This window comes from Hypanus sabinus, chromosome 26 (genome assembly GCF_030144855.1).
Source record: "Hypanus sabinus isolate sHypSab1 chromosome 26, sHypSab1.hap1, whole genome shotgun sequence".
In the NCBI taxonomy this organism is placed as follows: Eukaryota; Metazoa; Chordata; class Chondrichthyes; order Myliobatiformes; family Dasyatidae; genus Hypanus; species Hypanus sabinus.
In genome coordinates, this window is record NC_082731.1 from 2,836,012 (window position 1) to 2,848,639 (window position 12,628).

Consider the following 12,628-nt stretch of genomic DNA (forward strand, 5'->3'; position numbering starts at 1 on the left):
AAAGCCGGCGCGCGATCGCATCCACAGCTCACACCGGGTTTGTTCGCCTTTTCCAGACGATTCGGAGAGAGTGCGAAGAAAAATAAACCTTCGTCTGCCCGTTCTCCGTCGCCCAGCAAGGGTAAGCTGATCGACCTACGGATTGGTAAAACTAAATGTCAATCAGGAATTGCGCGCCCTTACAACCAATAACACAAGTGCTGCAATCTGATTGGTCTATTCTCCAATTGTCAATCCTCTCGATCCGCCCAGAGTCCCACATCCTGCTTTGAATGAGGACTGTAGTTCGAAAGAGAGACAACGCACACAAAATGCTGGAGGAACTTTGCAGGTCAGGCAGCATCTGTAGAAAGGCATAAAAATTATGGAGAGTCTGGGTAGGCAGGGTTAATAAAACGCAGGGAGCTGAGGAGTTAAAAATAGAATAGTCAACATATTTTCAAAGTTTAGGGGAGCAAAGAACGAGAGAGTTTAGGTTGAAAGTGACAGGGATTCATTTAAAGGAAATCTGAGAGGAAAAATTCGAAGTTGGCAAAAACATCTTCACAATCTCCATCAGTACAGGAACACCATAGAATAGTACAGCCCTTCGGCCCACAATATTGTGCCGACCCTCAAACCCTGCCTCCCATATAACACCCCACTTTAAATTCCTCCATATACATGTCTAGTAGTCTCTTTAACTTCACCAGTGTGTCTGCCTCCACCACTGACTCAGGCAGTGCATTCCACGCACCACTCTCTCAGTGAAAAACCTTCCTCTAATATCCCCCTTGAACTTCCCTCCCCTTACCTTAAAGCCATGTCCTCTTGTAATGAGCAGTGGTGCCCTGGGGAAGAGGCGCTGGCTGTCCACTCTGTCTATTCCTCTTAATATCTTGTACACCTCTATCATGTCTCCTCTCATCCTCCGTCTCTCCAAAGAGTAAAGACCTTAGCTCCCTTAATCTCTGATCATAATCCATACTCTGTAAACCAGGCAGCATCCTGGTAAATCTCCTCTGTACCCTTTCCAATGCTTCCACGTCCTTCCTATACTGAGGTGACCAGAACTGGACACAGTACTCCAAGTGTGGCCTAACTAGAGTTTTATAGAGCTGCATCATTACATCGCGTCTCTTAAACTCTATCCCTTGACTTATGAAAGCTAGCACCCCAGAAGCTTTCTTAACTACCCTATCTACCTGTGAGGCAACTTTCAGGGATCTGTGGACATGTACCCCCAGATCCCTCTGCTCCTCCACACTACCAAGTATCCTGCCATTTACTTTGTACTCTGCCTTGGAGTTTGTCCTTCCAAAGTGTACCACCTCACACTTCTCCGGGTTGAACTCCATCTGCCACTTCTCAGCCCACTTCTGCATCCTATCAATGTCTCTCTGCAATCTTCGACAATCCTCTACACTATCTACAACACCTTTTCCATGATAATGCTAAAGGTCAGAGAGCAGTGATCACTGTCCCCCAGATGCTCACCCACTGACAGATCTGTGACCTGACCCAGTTCGTTACCTAATACTAGATCTAGTATGGCATTCCCTGTAGTCAGCCTGTCAACATACTGTGACAGGAATCCATCCTGGACACACTTAACAAACTCTGCCCCATCTAAACCCTTGGAACTAATCAAGTGCCAATTAATATTAGCGAAGTTAAAGTCATCCATTATAACAACCCTGTTATTTTTGCACCTTTCCAAAATCTGCCTCCCAATCTGCTCCTTGTTATCTCTGCTGCTACCGGGGGCCTACAGAATACCCTCAGTAGAGTAACTGCTCCCTTCCAGCCACAGTGACTCAAAAGAGGATCCTGCTACATTACCCACCCTGTAATAGTGTCCCTGACCGGTAATGCCACCCCTCCTCCCCTTTTCCCCCCTCTCTATCCCTTTTAAAGCACTGAAATCCAGGAATATTGAGAATCCATTCCTGCCCTGGTGCCAGCCAAGTCTCTGTAATGGCCACTACATCATAATTCCATGTGTGTATCCACGTTCTCAGTTCATCACCTTTGTTCCTGATGCTTCTTGCATTGAAGTACACACACTTTAGCCCTTCTACCTTACTACCTTTATACCCTTTATTCTGCTGCTCTTTCCTCAAAGCCACTCTATATGTTAGATCTGGCTTTACTCCATGCACTTCTTTCACTGCTCTATCGCTCTGGGTCCCATCCCTGTTGCAAATTAGTTTAAACCCTCCCAAACCATGCTAGCAAACCTACCAGCAAGGATATTGCTCCCCCTCTTCAGGTGCAACTCATCCAATCCGTACAGGTCCTATCTTCCCCAGATGAGATCCCAATGGTCCAAAAATCTAAAACCCTGTCCCCCTGCACCAACTCCTCAGCCACGCATTCAACTGCTGTCTCCTCCAATTCTTACCCTCACTATCACGTAGCACTGGCAGCAATCCTGAGAACGCCACCCTCGAGGTCCTGTTCTTCAGCCTTCTGCCTAGTTCCCGAAACTCACACTTCAGGACCTCATCCCTCTTCCTGCCTACGTCGTTGGTCCCAACACCACAGGGATGTACTTACCCCCCCCCCCCCACCACTCTATTCACCTTCCACCTCTGACTGTGTGGCTCAGTACAGCTCCAACACCGTATACAGCACAAGTTTGCCGATGACACCGCTGTTGTGGGCCGTATCAAAGGGGGTGATGAATCAGCACACAGGAGGGAAAAATTGGCTGAGTGTCACAACAACAACCTATCACTCAGTGTCAATAAGACCAAGGAACTGATTGTAGATGTCAGGAGAGGGAAACCAGAGGTCCATGAACCAGTAGTCATCAATAGACAATAGATGCAGAAGTAGACCAATCAGCCCTTCGAGCCTGCACCGCCATTTTGAGATCATGGCTGATCATCTACTATCAATACTCGGTTCCTGCCTTGTCCCCATATCCCTTGATTCCCCTATCCATAAGATACCTATCCATAAGATACCTTCTTGAAAGCATCCAGAGAATTGGCCTCCACTACCTTCCGAGGCAGTGCATTCCAGACCCCCACAACTCTCTGGGAGAAGAGGTTTTTCCTCAACTCTGTCCTAAATGACCTACCCCTTATTCTCAAACCATGCCCTCTGGTACTGGACTCTCCCAGCATCTGGAACATATTTCCTGCCTCTATCTTGACCAATCCCTTAATAATCTTATATGTTTCAATCAGATCCCCTCTCAATCTCCTTAATTCCAGCGTGTACAAGCCCAGTCTCTCTAACCTCTCTGCGTAAGACAGTCCAGACATCCCAGGAATTAACCTCGTGAATCTACGCTGCACTTCCTCTACAGCCAGGATATCCTTCCTTAACCCTGGAGACCAAAACTACACTATACTCCAGGTGTGGTCTCACGAGGGCTCTGTACAAATGCAAGAGAATTTCCTTGCTCTTGTACTCAATTCCCTTTGTAAATAAAGGCCAACATTCCATTAGCCTTCTTCACTGCCTGCTGCACTTGCTCATTCACCTTCAGTGACTGATGAACAAGGACTCCTAGATCTCTTTGTATTTCTCCCTTACCTAACTCTACACCGTTCAGATAATAATCTGCCTTCCTGTTCTTACTCCCAAAGTGGATAACCTCACACTTATTCACATTAAATGTCATCTGCCAAGTATCTGCCCACTCACCCAGCCTATCCAAATCACCCTGAATTCTCCTAACATCCTCATCACATGTCACATTGCCACCCAGCTTAGTATCATCAGCAAATTTGCTGATGTTATTCTCAGTGCCTTCATCTAAATCGTTGACGTAAATCGTAAACAGCTGTGGTCCCAATACCGAGCCTTGTGGCGCCCCACTAGTCACCACCTGCCATTCCGAGAAACACCCATTCACCGCTACCCTTTGCTTTCTATCTGCCAACCAGTTTTCTATCCATGTCAATGTCTTCCCCCCCCAATGCTATGAGCTTTGATTTTATCCACCAATCTCCTATGTGGGACCTAGCCTTCTGAAAATCGAGGTACACTACATCCACTGGATCTCCCCCGTCTAACTTCCTGGTTACATCCTCGAAAAACTCCAACAGATTAGTTTTCTCCCTCCCTCCTTTCTTAAAAAGTGGGATAACATTAGCCATTCTCCAATCCTCAGGAATTGATCCTGAATCTAAGGAACATTGGAAAATGATTACCAATGCATCCGCAATTTCCAGGGCCAGGGTCAGCACAACATTGTGGGCCGAAGGGCCTGTGCTGTGCTGTACTATTCTATGTTCCGTGCTCTTTTCTTGCTGCTGCCATCAGGTCGAAGGAACAAGAGCCTCAGGACTCGCATCACCAGGCTCAAGAACAGTTACTACCCCTCAACCATCAAGCTCTTGAACAAAAGGGGATAGCTACACTCATTTAAGGACTCTGATATATTGTTATTTCATGCTTATTATTTATTGCTATTTATTTATATCTGGATTTACACAGTTTGTTTACAGTTAACAGTTCCTGGTGTTTACAGTTACTGTCCTATAGATTTGCTAAGTTTGCCCATGGAAAAAAGAATCTCAGGGTTGTATGTGGTGATATGGATATACTCTGATAATAAATTCTACTTTGAACTTCGAGATTTACACATATTCCCCCCTTGTAGGTTGTGGATTCCCACTGCTCTGATTGTTGAGGAAAGTTGAGAAGAGGAAATGTGTAGCCTGTCCAATTCAGAAACTGAAGCACAGATTAACTGACAGCAGCTCCCAGTGAACGAAACATCCTGTAACACGAATGTCGCAACAGCAGGAAGACAACCCTGTGATATCTTCTGATTCACAAAGGTCACACCTTCCTCCCCCTCCACCTCCACCTCTGCCTCCGCCTCCGCCAGAATTTTCCAACCAATCATCATTACCTGCCAAAAGATTGTACCAAGTTCTTGCCAAAGGCCAATTGCAGCAAAGTGACCGAGAAGAACTAAAGAAGCTGTTGCAGAACCGATCCAACAGGTACAAAGATGTTAAAAAAGTATGAGCCTGCTTCATAGTTCTCTGTAACATCAGCAACTCTGGAAGGAGACTAAACAGAAAAAGGAAAAAGGTGTTCAAGATCAGCAGAAACCTGATAGCGGGGTTTCACAGAAAGCTGCCAGATATTGAAAGTCTTAGATAAAGTGGGCATGGAGAGAATGTTTCCAATAGTGGGAGAACCTAGGACCAGATTGGAAGGTTGTCCATTTACAACAGGAATTTACTTAGCCAGACGGTGGTGAATTTGTGGAATTCATTGCCATGGATGCCAAGTCATTGGGTATATCTAAAGAAGAGATTGATCGTTTGTTTGCTTGTTTATTATCCAATTATTCATTTGTTTGTTTGTTTATTGAGATGCCCTTCTGGCCCTTTGAGCCATACTGCCTAGCAATCCCCCAATTTCTTCCTAAACTAATCACAGGACAATTTGTAATGACTAATTAACCTACCCACCAATACGTCTTTGGACTGTGGGAGGAAACTGGAGCACCCAGAAAAAACCCATGTTGTCACAGGGAGAAGTACAAACTCCTGAAGGCAGCAGCGGGAACTGAACCCGGCTCGCCCGTACTGTAAAGCGTTGCGCTATGCTGCCGTACTACCCTTGATTAGTAAGGATGTCAGAGATTATAGGGAGGAGGCAGGAGATTGTGGTTGAGAGGAAGAATAAATCAGCCATGGTGGAGCAGACTCAATGGGCCTAATCATCTGCTCAAGCTGGGGCTCCATGGAAGTCATGGCTCAGTGCTTTTTAGGCTCTGGATGGATGGTTTTGGGAACAGAGAAGGGAGTTAGAGGTCAGGTTACAGTTTAGGGGCATGGATGTAGTGGAATTAGAAGTCTGGCTGGAGTCTAGGCCTCTACTCCACATTGAAGACTATCATCATACGTGGTTGGATATTGGGCTGGCAGACCAGCTAGGATGAGAGCTAGTGACCTCCCTGGGTCAGAGAGTCATCAGTGGGTTCCTGGATTGGAGTTCTGTGAGGGCCAAAGGCACAAGGCCCAGTGACTCCCAAAGTATGTGAGTCGGCAAGACCAGACTTCAGGGTCCTGTTAGCTGCAAATTCACAAATGTCATCATCAGAGTCCTGGAGAAGAAACTGAAGGTCAATCAGACCCACTGGCTAAAACCATGGGTTTGTGAGTCTAATTGAGAAGTCGAAGGCCTGACATCTGCAATTCTATGAGTCCCTGGACACAGGCTGCTGTCCTGGGATTAGAGATCAGCTCACGTGTGGCGCGCACGCGTGTGTGTGGGGGGGCGGGGGGGAGCAAGGAGCTTGTTGTTCTGTTGTTGATGTTGCTTGTGTTCTGCTGAGCATTGTGGGTAAGCACTGGATTGTGTTGCACCTCCTGTAGGCACATCCATAGAAGAGCAAGTGTTGGGTGTTAACACAAACAATGCATTTCACTGTGTGTTTCGATGTTTATGTGATAAGTAAATTAATCTCTAGTTCTGCTCCTATGTCTTATGGGCTTCTGATCATTTAACAATAAGTATACTAGTGCAGAATAATGTTGAACTCTTATATTATGACAGGCTAACACGGCACCCTGTATGCTAACAGCACACCACGTTAACATGTTACATGTCTACTCTTCCAAGTTATTTTCTCATCCTGTGCAATATCGATCCCACTGTAAAGATTAGACAGTATGTACACTCGGTGATCACCTGTACCTAATAAAGTGGCCACTGACTGTATGTGATCTTCTGCTGCTGTAGCCCGTCCATGTCAAGATTCAACATGTTGTGCTTCAGAGATGCTCTTCTGCACACCTCTGTTGTAACACCTGGCTGAGTTACTGTGCCCTCTTGTCAGTTTGAACCAGTCTGGCCATTCTCCTCTGACCTCTCTCATTACAAGGGCCTTTCACCCACAGAGCTGCTGCTCCCTGGATGGCTTTTGTTTCACAACTGTCTCTAGAATTTAACCTGTAAACTCTAGAGGTGGTTGTGCATGAAAATCCCAAGAGATCAGTAGTGTCTGATACTCAAATCACCCTGTCTGGCACCAACAGTCATTCCGTGGTCAAGGTCAAAGTCACTTACATTACATTTCTTCCCCATTCTGATGTTTGGTCTGAACAACGACTGAACCTCTTGACCTTGATTGCATGTCTTTATGCATTAAGTTGTTGCCACATGATTGGCTGATTAGATATTTACATTAATGAGCAGGTGTACCTAATAAAGTTGCCACTGCGTATTTAAAAAGTGCAGAGTATTACTTTAAAAATAGTAAAGAAGGAAGAATTGGATTGCAAGATAAATCCAGTTAGAAATGTAAAGAACAAATGGTAAAAGTTTCCATTAATACAGAAAAATGTTAGCAATATAAATATTGATCCTAGAGTGTGGGGAAGTAGTTATTACAAAATAAGGACTTGGTGCATGTGGGAAACAGGCGCAGTATTTTACATTGGTCTTTACAACAGAAAAGACTGAGAAATGAAGCAATTTTGGAGTTGGAATTGAGGGAGGAATTCTCTCAGGAAAGTTAGTCACTGGTTAAGTGGTAGCGGTTGGAGCTGGGACCTGATGGGACCCGAAGAAGAGGCCATTGAGATGGTTAATGCATTGGTTTTACAGGCAGCAGCGGCCTTTCAGATCTGGTGTTACTTCAGTTTAATTTTCTAATTTAATATTGAGACACAATTAGGGTTTAGGGCAGTGGATAACAGAGCGATTATCTACCATCGCCAGATACTGCTACAATACAGAGATCGCCCAAAAACAAACTTTCATGAAGATCTGCTGGTTAAGTTACGTGACCTCGGCTTGCTAAGGGGATCAGGCCTCGGACTCGCCGGATGCTGGTGGCCGAGGGTGGGGATGTCATAAGTGGTGTGCGAGGAAGCGGAAGCGAGGCAAGCGGGCAGGAGAAAAGCAAACCCTAGCCAGCCGGCTCTCCAATGTCCGCTCCCTGGACAATAAATTGGACTACATCCGACTCCAACATAACACTCAGCGGGAGTACAGAGTCTGCTGTGCGTATGTTTTCACAGAGACTGTGGCTCACTGACGGAGTCCCAGACACCACCGTTCAGCTGGATGGGCTCGCCTTGTTTCGAGCGGACAGGGACGCAGCTCTCTGCGGTAAGACTCGCGGTGGTGGCTTGTGTGTTTACATCAATATGGAATGGTGTAAGAGCTCTGTGCTGGTTTCCCGACACTGCTCATCCCTAGTGGAGTTTCTGGCAGTTCGATGCAGACCATTTTATTTACCACGGGAATTCACCTCTGTCCTCATAGTCGGTGACTACATTTCCCCCAGCGCTAATGTGGAGGAGGTGCTCTGTGAACTGTACGGGGCTATTAGTGAACTGCAGAACGCACACCCTGATGGACTGTTTATTGTCGCCAAAGATTTTAACTGCGCAAACCTTACGTCAGTGGTCCCCAAATTCCATCAGTATGTGGACTTTGCAACGAGGGGGGAGAACGCATTGGACCTGGTTTACACAAACATCTCCCACCCCCACCCCCACCTCGGTTACTCAGACCATATCTCTGTTATGCTAATCCCAGCATACAGACCGCTGGTCAGGCACTCCAGACCAGTTCAGAAGCAGGTGAAAACCTGGCCAGCAGGAGCCATCTCTGCTCTTCAAGACTGCTTTGAGCACACTGACTGGCACATGTTCAGGGAGGCTGCAACAGATGGCAACTCCACCAACTGAGAGGAGTACACAGCATCAGTGACCAGCAAGTGCATTGATGACGTCACTGTGTCCAAGACCATCAGTACATGGATGACTGCGGAGGTGCGTGCGCTGCTGAGGACCCGTGACTCTGCCTTCAGAGCAGGCAACAAGGCAGCCCTAACAACAGCAAGGGCCAAACTCTCCTGGGACATCAGAGAGGCAAAGCATGCACATGCCCAGCGAATCCACAGCCACTTCCAGGACAGCGGTAAAACGCGGCACATGTGGAAGGGCATCCAGGACATCACCAATTACAGGACAACATCACCTGACTGTGTGGGTGATGCCTCTCCCAGGTGCGCTGAATAACTTCTACGCCCGTTTTGAGGCAGAAAATGACGTGGCGGCGAGGAAGTCCACCCCTCCTACAAATGACCAGGTGCTGTGTCTCACTGTGGCCGATGTGAGAAGAACCCTGTGCAGGGTCAACCCACAGAAGGCTGCTGGACCAGACAATATCCCTGGTAGAGTGCTCAGAGGATGTGCAGATGTTCTCACTGATATCTTCAACATCTCCCTGAGCAGCGCCACCGTTCCAACGTGCTTCAAGGCTGCCACCATCGTCCCCGTGCCGAAGAAGTCTTCAGTGTCCTGCCTCAATAACTACCGTCCCGTTGCACTTACATCCATCATCATGAAGTGTTTCGAGAGGCTCGTCATGAGGCACATCAAGACCCTGCTGCCCCCCTAACTGGACTCCCTGCAGTTCGCATACCGTCCCAACCTCTCAACAGATGCTGCCATTGCCACCACCCTCCACCTGGCCTTAACCAGGTTAAGCTATGAATGCTGTTCATAGATTTCAGTTCAGCATTCAACACAATCATCCCTCCGAAACTGATTGGAAAGCTGAGCCTGAACACCTCCCTCTGCAACTGCATACTAGACTTCCTGACTGGGAGACCTCAGTCAGTCCGGATCGGAGACAGCATCTCCAACACATCACACTAAGCATGGGGGCTCCCCAGGGCTGTGTGCTCAGTCCACTGCTGTTCACTCTGCTGACCCACGACTGTGCTGCAACACCACATTATCAATTTCGCCGATAACACGACTGTGGTGGGTCTCATCAGCAAGAACGATGAGTCAGCTTACAGAGAGGAGGTGCAGCAGCTAACAGACTGGTGCAGAGCCAACAGCCTATCTCTGAATGTGAACAAACAAAAGAGATGGTTGTTGACTTCAGGAGGGCATGGAGCGACCACTCTCTGCTGAACATCGACGGCTCCTCGATAAGAGGTTGTTAAGACCACCAAATTTCTTGGTGTTCACCTGGCAGAGAATCTCACCTGATCCCTCAACACCAGCTCCATAGCAAAAAAAGCCCAGCAGCGTCTCTACTTTTCGCAAAGGCTGAGGAGGGTCCATCTCCCACCACCCCCCATCCTCATCACATTCTACAGGGGTTGTATTGAAAGCATCCTGAGCAGCTGCATCACTGCCTGGTTTGGAAATTGCACCATCTCGGATCGCAAGACCCTGTAGCGGATAGTGAGGTCAGCTGAGAAGATCATCGGGGTCTCTCTTCCTACCAGTACAGGCTGCATCCACAAAGCAAACAGCATTATGAAGGGCCCCAGACACTCCTCGTACAAACTCTTCTCCCTCCTGCCATCTGGGAAAAGGCACCGAAGCATTCGGGTTCTCACGACTAGACTATGTAACAGTTTCTTCCCTCAAGCTATCAGACTCCTCAATACCCAGAGTCTGGACTGACACCTCACTGTCCTATTGTCCTGTTTATTATTTATTGTAATGACTGCACTGTTTTGTGCACTTTATGCAGTCCTGGGTAGGTCTGTAGTCTAGTGTAGTTTTTTTCTGCGTTGTTTTTACAAACGTTTGTACATAGTTCAGTGTAGTTTTTGTACTGTTTCATGTAGCACCATGGTCCTGAAAAAGTCTTGTTTTTAGTGTGTACTGTACCAGCAGTTATGGTCGAAATGACAATAAAAAGTGACTTGACTGGACTTGACTTGATTTTCCAAATTTCCCTAGATATGATGAAATGGGAAAAGTATCAGTTCCTCAAAAAGGAAGGGAAACAGAAAGGAGGGAATTATGGCCCATGAAAATGAAAGAAACTGCTGATGCTGGAAATAAAAAGGGGAAGGACTAGAAACATTCAGTGGGTCAGGCAGGGCTGCTGCCAGATCTGCATTAAATGACAGAACAGGTTCTGGGGTCAGGTGGCCAATTCTTATTTATACTTCAAACATTCATATTGCAGAACAGCATTATATCTTACATATTAATGCAAGTGTGGTGCTGTAGATGACATGGAAAGATTGTGTACTCTCTTCTACTACAGCCTGTTCAGCATTGGAATTTAGCACAGCACACGGTTAAATGATTTCTTTGATGGATTAACCCTCGGGTCCTGTCGGCTAGTTAATATTGTAGACCATGTGGGCTAGTTAATATTGTAACCCTGTGGGCTAGTTAATATTGTAGACCATGTGGGCTAGTTAATATTGTAACCCTGTGGGCTAGTTAATATTGTAGATCCTGTGGGCTAGTTAATATTGTAACCCTGTGGGCTAGTTAATATTGTCAACCCTGTGGGCTAGTTAATATTGTAACCCTGTGGGCTAGTTAATATTGTCGACACTGTGGGCTAGTTAATATTGTAGATCCTGTGGGCTGGTTAATATTGTAGACCCTGTGGGCTAGTTAATATTGTAACCCTGTCGGCTAGTTAATATTGTCGACCCTGTGGGCTAGTTAATATTGTAGACCCTGTCAGCTAGTTAATATTGTCGACCCTGTGGGCTAGTTAATATTGTCAACCCTGTGGGCTAGTTAATATTGTAATCCTGTGGGCTAGTTAATATTGTCGACCCTGTGGGCTAGTTAATATTGTAACCCTGTTGGCTAGTTAATATTGTAGACCCTGTGGGCTAGTTAATATTGACGACACTGTCGGCTAGTTAATATTGTAACACTGTCGGCTAGTTAATATTGTCGACCCTGTGGGCTAGTTAATATTGTCGACCCTGTGGGCTAGTTAATATTGTAGACCCTGTGGGCTAGTTAATATTGTAACCCTGTGGGCTAGTTAATATTGTCGACCCTGTGGGCTAGTTAATATTGTAGACCCTGTGGGCTAGTTAATATTGTCGACTCTGTGGGCTAGTTAATATTGTAACCCTTTCGGCTAGATAATATTGTCGACCCTGTGGGCTAGTTAATATTGACGACACTGTCGGCTAGTTAATATTGTAACACTGTCGGCTAGTTAATATTGTCGACCCTGTGGGCTAGTTAATATTGTAGACCCTGTGGGCTAGTTAATATTGTAACCCTGTGGGCTAGTTAATATTGTCGACCCTGTGGGCTACTTAATATTGTAGACCCTGTGGGCTAGTTAATATTGTAGACCCTGTGGGCTAGTTAATATTGTAATCCTGTGGGCCGGTTAATATTGTAGACCCTGTGGGCTAGTTAATATTGTAACCCTTTCGGCTAGATAATATTGTCGACCCTGTGGGCTAGTTTATATTGTCGACCCTGTGGGCTAGTTAGTATTGACAACCCTGTGGGCTAGTTAATATTGTAACACTGTCGGCTGGTTAATATTGTCGACCCTGTGGGCTAGTTAACATTGTAACCCTGTGGGCTAGTTAATATTGTCGACTCTGTGGGCTAGTTAATATTGTAATCCTGTGGGCTAGTTAACATTGTAACCCTGTGGGCTAGTTAATATTGTAGACCCTGTGGGCTACTTAACATTGTAACCCAGTGGGCTAGTTAATATTGTAATCCTGTGGGCTAGTTAATATTGTCGACCCTGTGGGCTAGTTAATATTGTAGACCCTGTGGGCTAGTTAATATTGTCGACCCTGTGGGCTACTTAATATTGTAGACCCTGTGGGCTAGTTAATATTGTAGACCCTGTGGGCTAGTTAATATTGTAATCCTGTGGGCCGGTTAATATTGTAGAC

General features: G+C 46.2%; 1 protein-coding gene across 2 annotated transcripts in view; it reads left to right on the plus strand.

Moving 5' to 3' along the window:
• The window catches only part of actmap (actin maturation protease), a 42,515-nt gene that overhangs the window by 809 nt on the left and 29,078 nt on the right, over positions 1 to 12,628 (plus strand). The window contains exons 2-3 of one of the 2 annotated variants that reach the window (XM_059951373.1): positions 57 to 121; positions 4,601 to 4,949. In XM_059951373.1, the coding sequence (XP_059807356.1) occupies positions 4,732 to 4,949 (218 nt within the window). In that variant the 5' untranslated portion in view covers positions 57 to 121; positions 4,601 to 4,731. Of the gene's footprint in view, positions 1 to 56; positions 122 to 188; positions 332 to 4,600; positions 4,950 to 12,628 lie in introns of those variants that run through there. The other variant, XM_059951374.1, reaches the window with a different exon arrangement.